The sequence below is a fragment of the Lepisosteus oculatus genome, chromosome 9 (genome assembly GCF_040954835.1).
Source record: "Lepisosteus oculatus isolate fLepOcu1 chromosome 9, fLepOcu1.hap2, whole genome shotgun sequence".
NCBI lineage: Eukaryota > Metazoa > Chordata > Actinopteri > Semionotiformes > Lepisosteidae > Lepisosteus > Lepisosteus oculatus.
Genome location: NC_090704.1, coordinates 44,288,677 through 44,307,911, shown reverse-complemented (window position 1 = coordinate 44,307,911; position 19,235 = coordinate 44,288,677). Strand labels below are relative to the sequence as shown.

At 42.0% G+C, this 19,235-nt stretch overlaps 1 protein-coding gene across 6 annotated transcripts in view; it reads right to left on the bottom strand.

The window, feature by feature from the left end:
• Window positions 1-19,235, bottom strand: part of usp43a (ubiquitin specific peptidase 43a) — a 142,834-nt gene that overhangs the window by 20,922 nt on the left and 102,677 nt on the right. For all 6 annotated transcript variants that reach the window (XR_001479425.2, XR_001479424.2, XR_001479426.2 and 3 more), the window contains exons 9-12: window positions 13,685-13,788; window positions 3,493-3,570; window positions 2,625-2,754; window positions 637-967 (exon numbers count right to left, since the gene is read on the bottom strand). Coding sequence is in view for 1 of the 6 variants with exons in the window: in XM_015356133.2 (XP_015211619.2) it covers window positions 637-967; window positions 2,625-2,754; window positions 3,493-3,570; window positions 13,685-13,788 (643 nt within the window). In the remaining 5 variants the exon portion in view is untranslated. The remainder of the gene's footprint in view (window positions 1-636; window positions 968-2,624; window positions 2,755-3,492; window positions 3,571-13,684; window positions 13,789-19,235) is intronic.

Sequence of the window (19,235 nt, the reverse complement as noted above, 5' to 3'; positions counted from 1 at the left end):
GAATCCCCCTGACATATGCAACCAGCATATAAACCAGGGCAATTCATTTTAAACCCAGTGACTCGCTGTCGACTTTCCAATCTGCTAGTTATAACTTCCTCTATCTTTCTTGAACACTTGAGGGCACTATTCACCATGCAATACATAGTACACGCTTGATTCTTTTTCAAACCTTTGCCTCTCGTTAAAACCATTTTTCTACACCGGAAAAGCAATGACTCGGTATGTGCACGTGAATATATGCGTATCTGAATAAAACTCTCGGGAATATCCTGAAAATCCAGTGTCGCTTTTGTAGGGTGAGAGATTTACCAAATTGCAGGCTGTGTATTGGAATAACCTGCACAGAGACAGATCCCTAATTTCGTTTAAACATCACTGACTTGCGGTTTCTGTCAGATCGACTCAGGAGAGATTTCCAATCCGCCAGTCATAACTTCTTCCCTGAGCACATGGGGGCACTCTTCACCAAGCAAGACGTACTGTAGCACATGCTGGATTCTTCTCAAGCCAAGATGCTCTGATCAAGAGAACCAGCAGTGTGGAGGAGTGACAGAGGCTGCCAGTTCGTGGGGACCTGTTTGGCAGAATGTCTGACAAGAAGTGCTAGGATTAGGACAGTGACGTCACCGATACCTGTGTAGTGGCCCCCATGCATTCCTCCATGGTGGTTGCAGACGGCGTACAGGTCGTACAGGACGTCCGCCTGCTGGCCGCCGCTGGGGGGGTGGGGCTGCTTCCAGGCGGGCCAGGGGCTGAGGCTCCTCTTGACCAGGTGCGGTGCCATATCCAGGCCGGCCAGGGGGAAGCGCACCAGTGTGGACAGCTTGTTGCGCCGCTCGCCCACCTGCCGGAAGCGCTTCAGGTGCAGGATGAGGATGTCGGGCAGCGTCCAGAGGCTCAGCTTGACCATGCCCTGCTGCAGCTTCTTGCAGTGCGGGCACTTCCAGGCATCGTCCGGCGCCAGCTGGGGGGGAGGAGGGGAGAGCGGACAAGACAGGGGGATTAGGGCGCCCTCCGGAGGAACCCCCAGGAGAGGAGGGAGCTCCGCCAGCACGCGCAGTCTGCAGAGGAACGGGTAAAGCTTTATTCCCTGCTGAAAGGAAAAGAAGAAGATGCAACGTTTCAGCTGTGGAGCTTCCTCAGGTGTCAATGATTCACCTTTTTCCACTCCTGTATTCACCTGAAGAAGGCTTCACAGCCACAACGTTGCGTTTTCTCTCTCCTCTTTTCAGCAGGGAATAAACCTATTACTTGTTCCATAATAAAAATTAAGTTAAAAAAGTATCAAAGATCACCTTTAAATAAACAGAGGTACTTTCACGGTTTCTATAAGGACGATCATGTTTCGCATGGCAGCCCTGTCACTGCTGGGAAGCTGCTAAAAGGAATATCTTGTAAAAACCAAATGCACTTGTGCTTAGACAGCCAACAAAGAAGCACTGCTGTGTGACATTTGAAATCCATGAAATTGAACTCATTTATCTCTTGTTGTGTCACCAAGCCTCTGCTGCATCCAGAGCCTTGTGAAATGGGATTGCACCTTAATTCTGTAGCGGTGCTGGGCTGATTCAATTTCCTCCGGATCCCAGACGACAGCAGGAGAGGGGAGGAGGATGAGAAGGGTGACAAATTTTACGTAATGTGTTTGAGCCTGAACGTACGAAAGAAGAGAAGGGGAATCTTAACTTCAGTCGCCAGGCAGATCGTAAGGCCAGAGGGGTATCTTTGGAAATCAAATGGAAGGAAGTTAGGGATGAGGAAGCATAACGGTGAGTCATGTTGTGCATACTGAGAGAGCATGAGTGTGCATACTGAGCTGACAGGGGTTTTGAAGAACAATCTGAATTGAGTTACTAAAAACACCACATGCAAAAAGTGAAAAAACTCTTTTGTTAAACCTGTGGCAATCCTTCTGCTCTTACATCCTGAAACCCTTTTTCCTGTCCTTTTCAGTGACAGCTTAAATCCTAAATTCAATTTGGGGAATGCTACTGTACAACGCCAAATAAAATACAATCAGGAAAAGCTTTGCAGACGTGTTTACTTGTGAGGGCTTTCTTCCGAGTGCTTTTCAATCCAAAAGAAGAAAAAAAGGAAAAAAAAAACAGACTTCCTTAAGTGCCACTACAGTAATACGCTGAATAATAGGTTGAGCCTCAGGATACAATTTAATGAACCGCTGTACACTCAGCTATTTAATTTTTGTTTTATAAACAACGCCCTGAGGATTTTACAAAATGTACCTATGCCAGGAGAATCAGCAAGTCTTGTTAGAGAATGCAGGTGAGGAACGAGGTCAGAGGAGGCTCAAAGAAGGGAGACCAATCAACCCATCGCAGTCAGTCAGTTCCTGTGTGCCTCTGTCCCTTGCACTATCCCTGGCTATCAATCTTCTCCAGAAAACAAACAGCTCTAATGACGCACCGGAGTGTAGCCGACTGCAAAATCCTGCTCCTGGGGCTATTTTAATATTTCAGAGATTTGTGATCCAGTGTGTTCGGTGTTCACGAACCAGAATTTGATCGTCATGTCGCATCTCAGTCAGCGCAGGGTGGGAAGAGCCGAGGGGGAGGCAGAGAGACGCGGGCATGAGGAGCCAGGGCCGGAGACGGCAGGGTTACCTGTTCCTCTTTGGTGTAGAGCTGGAAGCACTCGTCCAGAGTGCAGCTGTGCTGCTGCAGGTGCTGCTGCTGCTGAGTCCTGACGCTCTCTGCATCCTGAACCACCTCCTCCTGGATGTTGCCAAACAAGCTGAGGGCCGACAGTCATGCACATAAGTGTTATGTTACATACAGTCACCCAGACATGCAAGAACAGGTGCATATGGGCTCACTTACTGTAATCACTGGTCAATGTAAGATGAAAATGAGGACCTTCTCTTGTCCTGAATACTGTTTATTTTTTATTGTAGGGGTGTATTTGTTACTCTTGAGATCAGCTGCCCTAACCTGCTTTGGTTTAGGAGCTTAAATGAGAGGAGATGCCAACTTGCCATCGACAGATGTCGATGGGAATGGAATCCTGGGGCTTTGTGACATCATCAATGTGCGCAGACCAACTGGGCCATCCTGGGACCTCAGGGTGTGTTAACCATTTGAACTGATTAACTGAATAGAGCACATTTGCAGTGTAAATTCACTTGATCTGTCTGAGGGGTGACTTAAATGTATTTGTTTGGTTTCCCTGAAAGGTCATGGGCTGGGGCTAAGTGCTGTCAATGCACTGCCTTTTGGAGTCTGATAATATGCTGGACCCTCATCCATTAAAGCAGAGCTTAAAGTAACAAACATTCCTCACTCATTCTATTACACTTTACCGTGGTTAATTTATGTTTTGCTGATAAGCATTATTCTGCGCACATAATGCAGACATGCTGAACCAGCACATGATCTACCAGTGATCTATCACTATCTGGAATAATAGATACACTGGAATGATAGTGAGCAGTTGGACCGTACTGGTGTGGTGCACAGAAAGCTGCTGGCTCACCACTCTTTGATTTTATGCTCCCATTCAATGATGAGCTTCACATGGGGAGGTCCGCCGGGTCCACAGAACTTCAGGGCTCTAGGGAGACAATGGAAGACAGCTCAGTGTTCCAGCAACACCACCCTGGTGCTGAACTCTCAAACACGATTTCAACTCCGGGCTCCCCGGACCAGAGGCTGCTCCCCCGCTCTCCAGGAAGCTCATTCTTGCAGATTTCAGAGAGCATTTTAATGCACCACAGTGAGGAGAGACCTCTGACACGCTTTCCTCTTCCCACTTTACTATGATACTGCAAAAGAACGGCAGTCAGGTGTGTAGTGACTAGTGATGTCCACCTGGAGACGACCTGGACCCCAGATCCCCATCTCTTTGGTAGGATGTCTATTGATGTTTCACAGTTTAAACTGCCATCACACAATGTCATTTCTGCTTGACTGGCAAGAAGTCTTGTCTTATGTTTAATGTATTTTCTCAATTAACCTAGCCTAAACTAAAATGAAACATATTACATTCTTCTTAACTGAGCATTTTGATGCGTGACTTAGGCACTTTGGCACAATTCACCCCAGATTTGGCCACAGGGTGTCTGTTTTTTACCAGAGAAAGGCAGAGCCTTGCAAGTCCTGAAGGACCGTATGAGCTATAGTCTGTTTCTGTGAGGACGGGTGTGCTAGGATTAAGACTGGTAGCCAAAGTCAGCCACCCCAGTATTTCATATTTAATCCTATCAACCATCTCTTCATGCCACTGTACACATCTTGCAACCTGTTTTAAGTTTTAATCATGCATAAGTTTCATATTTAGCCCCAGTGATTTACTTTGCATAATACTGCACTCATCTCATATCTTGTTTTAAGTGTGCAGTTGACTTTCCCAGCAGTATCTGCCTTCTGATGCGACTGTACAGGCTGTTTTTTGGGCGTCTGTTTCTGCTAGGCTAGGGGGAAGGCAGAAAGAAAGTTAGCCGTTCCAGTTAGTCTTCATTATTTTTGTAAGCGCAAACCCTTAAGGAACACTCTGAGCAATAAGAGGTAGTTGTGCCAACAGGTTGGGATTGATCGGTGATTGGTCACCTCATGCCTGGCCATGTGTTTGAGTTGACGCTCCCCCCGCTGAGCCAGTGGGTGCTGTTTCAATCTGTTTCAGGTTGCAAACACAATATTTGATTTGGGACTAAGAATAGAATCGAGGCTATTGAGCCTTTTATTTTTCTATGGCAATGAAATGAGAGTGATTGCAGCATGATGTTCTATCCACACCTCCCAAGACTCGCGAGGAAGATCAGTAGCACACACGGACTTCACACACTTCATTATCTGTCTCCTGATGCTGGAGTTCCTCCATCTCAGCTGGCAGCTGGATGGGCAACATTGGCAAGTTTAAAGGGTAGAAAGAGGGCATGTGACTATGAGAATTTAGAAAATAACCTGAAACCCAGAAAACAAATGAAGGAATCCAGCAGGAACACATGGTTTTGCATGTTCCTAAACCACTGGGTATTGTGACATGCGGCTACCCCACAATAACATCACTGCACCAGCGGGGAAGGGAGAAACGGTACACCTGCATGATGACAAGCTGGGCGCTTCTGCACCCATTGGCTCAGCGAGGGCACTTCAACACAAACACATGGCCAGGCATGAGCTGACCAATCACTGGTCAGTCCCAACCTGGCCCGCCACAGGGGCACGGGACAGTGACCGCGTGGGACACGCCTCCTTTACAGCTGGGAGGAAAGTGGACCATTCTTCTTCAAGAGCAAGACTAAACTGTCTCCTCCGCTGTGAGCAAACTAAGACTTTCCCCTGTCTTTCACACGCCCCCTCTCTCAGTATACAATTTATATACATCATAAATATATATATATATTAAAAGGAGTTTGGAAATACTCAGTTCTTGGGAAGCAATAGTGCTACATTCGCCATTGCCTCCCCTTGATTTTAATACCTTCACACAACAACCGCATTAAAACTGAGTAACACACTGGAAATGACTGTGAAACTCATTTAAGTTTTAAAGACACCCAGCTTAACCCCAGCCAGACTTTTAATGCATTGATTATAAAAACATAAATATTGAAAAAAGAAAGCATTATCTCCAGCGGGATGAAAAAGTGCTTCTGGGAAAGCGAAAACAGCTAAGAGATTGTTCTCTTTCCTTCACACCACAGATTTTGTCCGTTTCAGCGGATACAGCCTTGCCTTCTCCTGCCTTACGACACGGGCACTTACAACGTGATGTTGATTTATATAGCTATTAATATGAAATGGCAACTTGAAAAGATGAGTTTCTTTAAAACTGTGTGCAATGCTTTATTCTTTCCAAGCGACATTAATCATTAACATTGATAGATGTATTATTGGGGCATCGCACAAAATTCCCTGTTCTGGGTATTAATAGGGTTTCAAGCAACTTGTCACCATAATGAAAATTTAATGCACTACCATACAAATTATTTTTTTGCTTATATATATATGATGTGCGTGCATCATCATCATCACTGTGTGTGTGGCTGACAGTGTTCTGCAGTTACTGCCCTAACAGGCTGAGGTAAATGACTTCAGTTTAGAGCCTAACCATAGATCCCTATTTATGAGACAGAAATCCTATCCCAACCTAATCCAGCAGGCTATATAGGGATGGATGGTTTCCCCTTCACTGTAAGTTTCTAATGCCTTAATGTTATAAGGAATTACGCTCGATAGGATATGAATGTGAAAAAGGTGACAGGTTTGTAAAAAAAAACAAGCTGTTCTAATCAAAGACGATGTGCTCCACTACGTTTAACAGAAACCTAACTGTGCTATTAGAGGGCTTATTTACAAATAAAAAGGGCAGATTGGAGCTAATTACATGCTGATTTCCAGCAGGTGTACGATTCAGATGTCAATGAGAGGTGGTAATCAGATTAAACTGTGCTTTTCAAGCCTTCAGGCCTATATGACACTGCCTGTTCTCACTGTGATTTAAAGCACAGGGCAACAAGAAACTGCTGACCTTGTTCCTCTTAGCCTACACACACTTCAGGTCTGCGAGACTGTGTTCAGAGCTGTGTACAGAAATGCATAAACATGGCAGATTGTAAAAATGGAAAGAATATGATGTGCTGTGTCAAACCTGAGCTAGTCCACTCAGAAATCATTTGTTTAATGCATCGCTGTTCCACAACTGTGCTGCTTTAAGGAGTTTTTACAGTCTGCTCTTGTATTTCAGCCCCATTTGGAGGATGTGGTACGGACCACAGCAGGCTGTTCATCACGGCTAAATAACTCCGCTGAATTGAACTGAAGTGAAAAAGAAGGGAAATTAATCACTTAGCAAAAAAAATCATAATGTAAGAAGGCACAGTGTAATTTTATGCCACTGTAACTCTTTGGCATGGGTGGAAAAATGTGTGAATAATAGATCTTGCATGCAGAGCATATTTCCACCTTGGCACACATAGATGAGGATTAAAAACAAAGACCAAATTAACCAATCTGAAGGAGACATATACTAGGCTCATTATCTCAGAATGTTTATTTTCTTTGTTGGCAATGGAAAACAGCACACATTTTAATTAGATAAACTTAACTTCCGAGTTCTGTTTTGATGTAGGTAGGCCTTGTCTACATCAGAAATGCTCCATCTGCTTCAAACATCATAAATTAAGTGGGTTCTGCTACTCCTTACAAAAAGTAAATCCTTGAGTTTCTTGTCTGATCTTTTCAGCAATACAAAACAAATTATTTATAATAGCAATGCTATAATTCATCCTGTCTAAAATCCACCAAAGTATTTACACTAAAGACAGTTTAAGATGTTATACTGAGAGGCAGTGAAAGCCCGACTGATTTTATGATGGTCTTGTTAGTAAAGCAGAGGCTAACACTGCAGGATTACAGTGGTCCTCTGGGAGCTGAGGACACTTACATTTAACGACAAAAACCCCACCAGGAGTTTTGCACCCAGGATCTGCCGAAGAATCCTCGTTTGCAACGAAACGTTTGTATATCTGTTCATTTTGTTATATCAGATTTAGACTCAAAGAAGATGATATCTTGGTACCCAATGACATCCAACATATTGACGTAATAATGCATATTATCCAATTATCCAATTAAAGAGAGTACAATTCTTTCACATTAAATGATCCCTTTCATGTCTGCTGTAACTAAAGGTGCAAGAGTTCCTGTCTTTGGTCTTTCAAAGAGTTAATGATTTCACTCTCCCGTCCGATAATCTGACAATCTAATTGTGCATAATTTCAATCTCCAGTCGTGCCTTGATTTTCTGTAATTATTACTAAGAATAATGCAGCAAAAAATTAAAATAGCATTTCCAATTAGATGGGTGGGTTTAATGAAAGCATACATTATGGCCGGGAGAGAATTACTAAGGTAAAGCTCATGTGTCTTGGAAACACTTGAATATTATTACCATACATTCAAGACTGAAGCATGATAGTGGTATTTCTTTTACTGAGCCTAAGTAAAACAAGGTTTCATATTTTAATATTTTCCTTCTGCTTGTAGTTATAAATACATGTAAAACGGCCAACAAACAGGCATTTTACAACTTCAGTCAACACACTGATTGATAATGTTTGAAATGTTATGTTTGATTTGATCTCCCTTGATCCCACACAGTAATTACTAATCAAAGTTATTAAAACCAAATATCTCTAATCCCTTTTAGCCCCTGTAATCACACCAGGATGGGGCTCCATTCAAAACTCAATCAGATTAGATGCCTGTTTTATTAAAATGTTCTCGTATTTTACAGTGATGTGCACGCTGTTATAGAACCAACATCTGTGCTGCGGCTCACTCTGGTTTTTCCTTTATAGCAGATGTTTTTTTTTAACTCTTGCGGGGTGCCTGGGAGATGTCATTTCCGAATCTGCTTTAGACGAAAATGAAAAAGAAAGCGTTCCCATGTTGAGATCTGTAAGCCTGTGGGTACGTTCTGCAGTTTCTGAAACAAATGCATGCCTACAGACTCCAGACTGATACAAGACTCTGATCACTTCGAGAAACTTGATAGTGAAATAAACATCTGCAGTGATTAATCCTGTCTTTGCAGTGAACCTCCTGTTTTTGGGTGCAGGACATAGAAACAGTGGTCGGTACTTGAGAGTTAATATCATTCAAGATACACGTTACCATACCAAGGTTTAGAAACAATGAGGCCCGCGTGCATCACCAGTATGGTATTTCTTTGGTGGATATTTTCTTTAAATGCACAAGGCAAGAACAACAGCAGATCCACAAGTTCTTTTCTCAAAAGAACAGAAAGGATTCCACAAAAATGTTTCAGGGGTTCACACCCTCCCCACAGCTATTATCTGTGTACAACCCCCCCTCCCCAAAAAAAAGCAAAAAGCCACTCGATTTAAGAACTTACTGTAGAACGAAAGGCTAAAAAAATGGCACTCCTGCAAAACTCATGTCGGATTAATTCCGACACACAGCTTCTTTACTGAATTGCTTGTGTTTCCGTAAGGATTTGAAGGCAGCTTGGAATAATTCTGTAACGTGAAAGGAATTAATTGGCTTTATCATTTATGCACCAGCGATTATTTTCCAGCATCAGAAGCAATGCCGGCAAAAAAAAAAAAGAGATTAATTTATTTTCACCCTCTCAGACATTGCACAGCAGTCAATTCTCCTGATAAGGCAGACAGTCCTGCACATTGCCATGCCCTTAAAAGATTTTTTTTGCTTTAACGGTAGGCTTCAATAAATCAACACCTACAAGCTAATTGTTTAAAGCCCTTACAAATGTTTTTGAAATGATATAATTCATTATTCTAAGGTTGCTGGGCATGTAGTCACCAGTGAAAGCTCAGGCAGCCCCCTTCAACCTGAATTTATGTGTAGGCACCCTTTCTCAAGGAGTCTGAAAGGGATCCCTACTGATGAGGAGAATCATTTGATGAGTCAATTCCATTTTGACCTCTGCTAAACTCCTCCCTGAGAAACGTTATTTTGTGCATGTGTGGCTACTGATGTGCCAGTCATATATCTACAGTTCCCCAACCTAGAGACTACACCGCTTGGAGACAGCACAGAAAACATGCAGATCCATCTTTTTTCTGACAGCTTAATTCAGAGTCATGGGGGACCCAGAGACTATCCTGGCAAGCAACAAGAATGAGGCTGGGCACACCCTGGATGGGACACCAGTCCATCACAGGGCACACACAGACACACACACACACATCAATTTTCCCAGAAGCATATTCAGAGAATGTAAATGCACTGTGTTGGATGCTGTCTCTGATTTAGTTTCAATTATAGCTCCCGTTTCCTTACGATAGTTGTAAGATGCAGTGGTCTATAATTAACGAGGTTGTTTCTTTCACTCTTTTATGACTGTTAGAAGGGTTTTGTTCATAACCTTTAAGTGACACCTCTTTTCCTTAGGTACAAGTGGAGATACGATGCTGATACTATTTAGTAGGAACTTTAGTCTTCTTCAGTCTCAGGGATGTTGCCATTTTTTTCTTTGGTAAACACCTGGGAGAAACATTTAATTCATCAGCTATTTCCCATTTGTCTAAATGTTTCCCATTTTTATCTCTGAGACTGTTCATTCTTTTCACTAGTCTTCTGCTGTTGTAATACTGACAAAAACTTTTATTATTTTAGTCTCCATCGCTAGCATTATATTCACATCAATACTCATCCATTCATCTTTCTCTTGGCCTTTCTAATATCCCTTTTACTTCCACTTGTAATTAATTAGATTCCTTTTCTTTAAGTGGATCCCATTCTGCTTTAATTTACAAAGTGCTTTCTTTCCCTTCAAAGTTTTCTTCATTGATTTATAAAATCATTTGTGCTTTTGTTTTTCTTGACTTTGATTTACTTGTGGAATTAATCCGTTATGGCACTGATCTCCATGGAAGGTCAATAGTGCCAAAAATACCATTAAAACTTTTTAAAAAGACGGTTTAGAATGGAATTATGATAAAAGAGTTTCAGTAAAAAAATGACCTGAAGCAATGGGCTATTGTATATTTGGATTTGCCAGTTTGCCTATTTTTCTTTTTTTATTTCCTCAGGTCAACACTATGACCCTCGTAGCATGAAGACTGGACACTGAACTGCTCTCCTCCCCACTGATAGCTGATGTGTGGTGAGCGTTCTGGCGCACTATGGCTGCCGTCGCATCTTCCAGGTGGATGCTGCTTATTGGTGGTGGTGGATGGGAGTCCCCATTACCTGTAAAGCACTTTGAGTGGAGTGTCCAGGAAAGCGCTATATAAATGAAACACACACTTCACTGAGCCATTTGACATTTTATACACTACGACTCCCACAATGCCTTGCAGCAGAGCTACCATGGACCACAGAAACTGTGCAGAAGTTCCCAGATTCACTGATCCATGCCATGCCAAGGATAGCATTCTTGAGTCACCCCCTCCCAGTCTCAGCAGCCTTTGGAAAATTGCCTGCCACCACTTTGCAGATCCCAGACACTGCTGGATAATGACATAGCCTAGTTCCAATCTCTTGGTATCTATAAATTATTCATTTTTTGAAAACTTTATTATGCTGATCATACCGCTAAGATATTGCAGGTACATGTATTTGATGCAACGTCTTTGAATTCGGCCTCGTATTTCTCCAGAACATAAGTTGGATAAAACAGCCAGTCACAAAAAGGTATATTGCATTCCTGGCAGTCCAGTGTTTTAATGTTTGAGGTGTGTGCCTGTGCACCTAATCCTAATTGTCCTGCAGCCTTTAATGATGGGAATCCTTCAAGTCTTCCAGACATGAGCTCACAGGTGCTTTGTAAAGCTGTGTATGTATTTCTGTCACGTCTGTTTCCATTTCCCAAAAGAAGAAGGGGCTGGCAGACTCAGGCAAGCACTACAGAGTTGAGAAGCAAGTTAGAGGCATGAGCAAGGGGAGAAAACACACACACAGCTTGTATTACCAAGGATCTTGTTGACTGCCTATGTAAATGGCACATTAGCAATTTAGCCAGGTGGCCCGCCAGCTGGTGATCAGAGCCAAACATTACTGCTGTGCCTTTAAAAAGATGCTCATACTTACTTGAGATCTGTATTCACACTCTACAAAACCAGCATTTGGTCCTGTCAAAGTCTTTAAACGCTGACTGACACAGTGAAGGCTATGGAGTGAAGAGATTTTAAAAAAAGAAAGTACACAGGGGAAGCCTTTTCTGTTGATACTACTATAAATTGAACTTATTGAACCTAACCTAGATATTGTTGCATCGTTTGAAAGCACACAAGTTTTACAAATGGAGGAAACCGAGTCTTCTCACTTTTCATAGTTCATACGAATTGCTTTTATTGTTATGCTTTTCAAATGCAGACTGTATCAGAATTGGTATGGCAATTAAACTAAAAGAGCCTCATGTTTCTGTGGGGCATTTGGAAGGCATTTGCAAGGCAAAGCTCAGAGGCAGCTGGGAGACATGCGAGAGGTGGGGTGCAGGACAGTGAGAGTACCGACACCGCCATCATAAGGGATCGGATCCTTCAAGCAACCTCAGACAGCCCACTGCTGGAACAGGGGAGGTGGAAGATTACACTTACGAGGAAAAAAACATTTTGCCCCTCATTCGCTGGCCAAGAAATGGAAGAGCATATTAGCTTGTCTTCTGGCCTGAGGAATTCAAGCTACCCTGAGCCGAGCGAGCTCAGTGGAGTTTGGAATAACAGTCAGACTGGAAAAAGTAGTAATTACGAGTACACCTATAACCATAAGCATATACTACTGCAGTAAGTCTTGACGAATATGGCCCTTTCTGAAACGTCTGAGTCAATTCTGACATCTCTGAACATAATGGATGATAACATTTTGATACAAAAGAAATTATAGATCTGAATTATGATGCCATGATGCAAAAGAATTAAAATCTGTGATCACATTAGTGAAAAAAATGGTGGCAAAACCAGCACCAGCGCTAGCGCTAACCTACAAACAGCTGTGTTCCATTCTGCAGAAGTTGTTTTTTTTTCCCAGGAATTAAAAAAAAACGTACGCGTCTTCCGCAATAATCCATCCATGCAGTTCAGTTTAAACAGCAATAAAAGAAAGGCGGTCCATTAACGGTATGGTAATGATGATAATCTTCTGGAGCAGTTTCTAATTGTTTCTTATCGCCAAACAATGCCCTGTAGCTCTGAGATAAGACATTGGAGTGCAGCATCTTTAAATGGACCCCCACAGTGGCGTTCGGCGAACGGTACTGCAGAAGAAGCCTTATTAAATGTCCCATACTAATGGATGTTTCAAACGTATTACAAAGCATTTTGTCTGTTGTCTGCATTTTAATCTTACTGTTCTCAAGCAGCAGGATCTCTCCCCACGACACTCAGTACAGATAATGAAAGCTTTTTAAAAAAATAAAATCAAAAAGCAATAATGCACTTCAGTGGGTATTAGATGCCAAGGAAAATATTATTGATGGAATATCAATAGGTTTTAATGTCAGCAACTAAAATGGTGTTTAATTTACTTCACCTGGAGAAAAGCCTCGAATGCCAGGGGCAAGACTGCACACTATACTAAAAATATCAGAAATGCGCATTCATGATTATTTCATATTGAACAAATATAATAATATGGTGAAAAAAGAACATTTTCCCAGATTATATCTGCTCAACAGGGAGGTATTCTGTATCTCAGTTCAATTAATTCAATTAAAGCGATTAAGGACACCTGTTAGGGTTACAGGCACTTCCAAAAGATTTTCATTTAAATCCCCTTTCAATACTTTTGATATCACAAAATTAAAATGAAACTATTTCAAAGTCAGCAGTAGCCCTTCCCTGAAACCACAGGCTGATTAAATCTCGGATTTTCCTTAGCTCAGGATCTGATCAGTTCTTGGCCATTGACGGAATTTAATTACATTATTATTAATCATCATTAATATTATTTCATTATTATGTCGTCAGCACATTCGTTTCAAGACAGACAAGGGAATGATACAGTCGACCTTCAATTGAAACAAACAGTTCTCCTCTTAGATATTTGGAGGCAAAATTTGGGGAATGCCATTTTTACTCGGCAAAGTTCCTGATGCACATTTTTCTTGGGTTGCTGGTAGGACATATCTGTGACATCCCAACCACATTTTCAGACAAATCCAAAACTCAACATAATTTTAGCCAACAGCACTTTGCTTTTCTCCTTTCATCAGATGGACAGAGGGCCTCTCCTACCTGTCCACTGCCGGGTGACACAGGGGACGACTGTCCTGAGGAGACAGGTAGCTGTAGGCTGCGGACCCCCCTACCACTCGGATTTTGAACAGGATTCCTGCATTCTGTAAGAAAGGCATCAGAAAAGGTACAGCATAAGGTCGCGGTCTCGTTAAGACCTCCAAGTACAATGATTTTATCTTTGCTCTGCAATTTCACCTTTAAAAAAGAACTCCGTTAAAGTTTACAGCAGTACTGCATCATGCTGCAGACTGGGCAGAAGTGAAAGAAAAATCCAGATGAATTGAAAAACCAGAGGTATTCTGTGGTGTCAAAAGGCAAGAGAATCAAAGATTTAAAGAAAACAACATGACTCTCCAAAAAGGCCTAATTGTAAGTACTGCCACAAGAGAGCAGAACAGCAGCCAAGCACTAAAAGAAATAAATTAGGTGGTTAATGAAAACTAACTGCAAGATGAAATCAAAAAAGTCTTCTGTTTGTGGGCTTCCAAAGGCATTTGTGTTCTTAACGAGATAGTCTCGATCAACCGATAAAGCAATTCATTCTAATTACCCAAAACACCCCCCAGGAAATTTCGATTTGGGCATCTGATATATGTGTAGCACAGATGGAACAGGTTACGTTCATCCCACAGTTCAGGAATATAAATAACGGGGCTACAAGAGTGCAGCAACATTACTTTTCTTGTGAATATTAAATGCATCGGTGTAAAAACAATTTACATTCCATGCATAGCAACAGCATTTCTTCCATAATAACAATCTGCTTCAGTAACTTATAACACAGTGTTGCATGTTGTTGTTCTCGTGTGCATGTGTACACACTCCAGAATCCATGGCAGTGTGCACAAGACCATTTCAAATGGAGAAAAGCACCGTGGATACCATTGAACTAACAAGCCCTAGGATAATACTGCTAGGCAGGTAGCCAGGTGCTGGATTAGCAACTGGAAAAACGAAGGCATTCATAGTTTCCTCGTCTGTGGATTCTGAATGTGACTGTCACAGCTCAGAGACTGCTACTCCACTGGCACAGTGACCCAGATCCTTCAAGGTCTGTGTACCAAAGCGTTGTGTTAAAGGAAAAGGCCTTGTAAACACAGTGCTAAGGCCTTCAGCCACAAGACGGCATGATAAATCTCTCTTTCTCAGTGCTTTCCTCAAACATTCAAATGATGTTTCACTTTTGCAAGGATTTGCGTTTGCTTTCTTTGGATTCAAGCTCTCTCCCTGCCTCTCTCTTCCTTTCATTTTCTTTCTGCTTTTGTTGGAACAGGTTTATAATTATATATCGCACGGCATTTAGTTCACAGCAATTGAATTTTAAACAATGCCTCAAAGTACTGTGTAGCTCAGAGTACAAGGACTCCAGGTAAAATGTCATATTCTTTGCAGCAGTGAGTAAGACACAGCACCTTGTCTTGACAACACAGAGATCCCAGATAAGCTCTGGAGAAAGGTCACCTTTCAAGGTAACAATAAAATTAATATTTTAAAATCTTCATTTTAAAAGGTATTTCAGAAGGCCTGCAGTACATGTAAATGGCAGTGCTCTCATTCAAACAGTGAATGCCATTAGAACATACTAAGTGAAAATATTTAGGCAATATTCTGACTACATGAGTCTTGTTCCACCATTTCTTTCAGAGTGAGAGCTCTACTTGGATTGAATCTCATTTCCACCCTGCAGCAAGGACCTAGGACATTTAGATAAGATATTATTAATAGATCTCTTTTTATCAACTAAAACTCCAGAATCAACACAGCTATCAATCTTGATGGAGAGGAAAACCACCAAAAAATAGGAAGATTCCAGAGAAAGGATAAAACCCAGATGTTATCTGACACTGGGGTAATGTTTTTCAAAAAACGCCTTGTGAACTTTTGACACAGGGCTCCCTTCTGTGTGAAACGGCCCACCACGGAAAACGGTTTTTATTCGGAGCTGTCTTCAAATTGCACACTCTGAAACTCCCACAGAACGTAAATGCAAACAGTATTAAATTGAGACCTCAATGCCTCCTTGCAAGGGGTTACTAAAAAGGTAAGAGGCTCACGGTATCGATCGGCATGCTGGAATAGGGATAACTTTCCTCTGACAAAAAACAAAAACTGTTTGCTCTTCAACATGTGTGCTAGGCTGGGTAAATCTTATGTATTGCTTATTAGGCAGGGCATTTTGAATTGCACACTGCTTGAAAAAACATTTCTATTGTTCTATTTAATGCACTGTAGGCTAATAAGAGTCATTTATTAAGCTAAACCTTTGATGTGATTGACTGCTGGACCAAACAACGATATTTGTCATAGGTTAAATTGCACATACAGTAACTCCCATTTTCCGTCCCGATCATTTGTCACTCCAAATTGTTTGCATAACTGCTGAATAATTGAATAAAACCCTTAAAAAAATTCTGGGTAAATGATGGCGATCAAGATATACATATAAATTCCCACCTCGAGCCCCCTTAGATAAACCACAGAGGTCAGAAAAGACAAACACGTGTGATCCACTGGTATTTACACAAGGCAATGAGACAGACCAACTCACGCAAAAGGTTAACACAACACTGCCTGGGGGCAGAAGAGGCTGATCTGCAAGCAGATTTTTCCAGTCAGCTGGGGTCACACTTCATGCTTCTTAAAAGCAATCTGAGACAAGGCAGCAACCCTGATGAATCATTAGGCAATTGTTTCCAGAATCTGTATAAACAGTGCTTGGTAGTTTGTTTAACTCTTAACACCAGGAACGCAGCCAGATCCACCTCTGCTGTTCTGACATGAGCCATATGGGACACGTTAGGCTTTCCAACCTAACCTAACCTTTCCAGCATGCTCTAGTGTTTTCCGTTAGGCTAAAACACTAGAGCATGCTGCTGAAGAGCACGCTGCCCCCGCCTGCTGAGACAACTGGGGTGCAGAAACAATGCAAACCCCCGGGGAACATGTGATGTCCTGCTGGAAAGGTGTCATGTAAAGATGATCCCACAGGGAGGGCAGGAATTTAAATCCCAGGACCCGATCAGTGCAGCGTTGTCCAGTCTGGTTGCCATTATTCACATTTCTTGTTCTGTCTCAGATCTGGGCCTGTCACTGACAGACTGTGTAGCCTTACCAGGTTAGACCACCAGATGGAGAGCAACAGTAAGCCAACTAAGTCCAGCCTCTGACATAGGGATGACACAAAGGCATCGATCCCTTGACAAATGAGCCATTCGGGCTCCTTCCAGCATCTTCCTTTCCTGATTTGCCACCAAGCTGGACTTTCAACAGGTGATCTCACCTCGTCACCTGTGAGCAAGCACCTGATGAGGGGAGGTACTGTAGTGCTAAGGGGAATGGTGTCAGGGCCAGGAACGACCAATTTTTGATCAGTCAAACTTAAGTCAAAATATTTAATCAATATCCAAAATCACTGAGTACTAAGTTTATTTTGATGCTCATCTTATAAATATATATTCAAAGCCCATAAACTAAATAGCAAAGTGAGTATAAGAAGGTGTGGAATTTATGCAAACCAATATTTCTGCCCTGGAAACTGCCTAGATTTGAAGCATCATCTGAATTCTCAGTTGTCAGAAAGGCATCAGTATTTCATGACAGGAGGAGAATGCAGGGACTCTGGCTCTGTTTACCTATTGAGAGAGAGAGATGAGAAGCAGGGAGGAGAACTTTTTAAAAGGTCGCTGGTTGGAAACCACCCAGGCGTGGTGGGTGTGAGGGTGCCACACTCCGTGCCATCTGTTCTCTTTGTGAGCAGAGCAAGTTGCGCAAGACTCCTCCGATCACGAGGAGTTGCAGCACAGAGCTCTGCATCCACTCTGAGCTGTCAGTGGAATCACCGCCCTGGTTCTGCAGGCTGCTGTGGACTTCGCCACCACTGTGCGTGAGTACTACTCATTTCGAAAGAGCCCCGGTCAACCCATCTGGCTGGGAAATATCACATACCATGTTACAGAATCCCAGGATTACTCTCTTTCCTCTCTCATACATAAAGCTTGTGAGAATTGAGAGCGCCAGAATGATAATTAATCCTGTTCCAGCTCATCAGAACAGCTGCGCAGACTTGCAATAAGAAACACGGGAGATCGAAGACAAAAAGCTAAATCGCACACAAAGACCAAGTCTTTGTCTACTTCTGAAAAAGAAGAGCAGTTCTGCCAAGCACCTGGCCTAAAATTGGGATAAACTCCAATCAATTTTGTTTTTTTATTTTGCTGTTGTCACCTCATACATGAATGAATCCCAGTCCCATGTGTATACTTTAAGTTCAAACTCACAATTAAACTCATTGGTTCCTTGAATAGTGTATAGAAGCAGCCCTCTACCTAAATTAACAAAAAAATATTTTTTGTTAAACACTGCATTGTTAAATTAATGTAATTCAAGGTTACAGCCACCACATATCACCCCAAGAGTCAAGAAACAGCTAAGCTTCTTTCCATTTCTTAAGCAGTGTGGGGACTGTCCTACTAGTCGCTCCTATTCATTTAACAAAGCAGGACTGTGCATCACAGAAAACTGTAATGTTTCAAAGAGCCAGCAGGTGGAGTCAATGTATATTGTGGTCAGTGCAAAAAACACACGCTGACATATCTGGCCACATTAAGTTACACTGTCTCTGTGATTTAAGGGAAATAACTCATAGAAAGTCACATCTCAAGGCTGTCAACAAAAAAGGCTCTGTATTTTTGTATTTGTATGTCTTCAGTTTAACATAGCCAGGTCATGTAGTTGCATTTGCCCTTTGTATGAAACCTAACTCCAGTTAATACCAAGGGAATGCTGAAAATATTATTTTCCTGTTGTGTTTTTGGGGGAGAACTAATAAAAAATGCTCACACAAAAGAGATAATGACACAATTTCTGCTTTGAAATCCAGCTATAAGTTAAAACTACTTACAGATTTGTATACCTGTAGATAAGACTTGTGCTTATTAATTTCTTTTTATCTTGGAGTTTTCTTGCTGAAAAGCAATTTAAATGAATTCAGTCAGTGGAAAAGAGGAACATCAAAAGTGATGAGCTGGTCAGAAAAAAATGCACATCTTCCCTTGTAAATTCGGATGCTTATTTAAATACTAATTAATGGAATTTTGTTCATCCTATACCTGGCTCTGTAGGAAACACTTTTGCAGCATTTTAATAAGACTCTGCAATTAAAGAACCTGCTGTTCCTCTTTTCATTTGGAAACAATTAAGAAGCATGACAGAACCCTTAAACACATAAAACTCAACTCGCCTCTGTGAGTATAGGAACCTATTCCTTCATAGCACTATTTCCAGCAATGTGCTGAACGCTGCACACCAGCCTGTTGACAAAGAGTTTACACTAATTTCTTGTCAGAAGGTGACAGCCTGATGACAGGATTTTCCAGCTGGACTGATCTCTTGATGCATTTGCTGGCCACATAAGTGTCCTTCCACCTGGGAAGTGAACCGATGACCTCAGCTCACCTTATCTAATGCACAAATCTCACCCCTTCAACAGACAGGGTGGCCAAGTGAAGCAGAATTCCACCAGAGAGATTCTGGGGTGATGTCACATGTC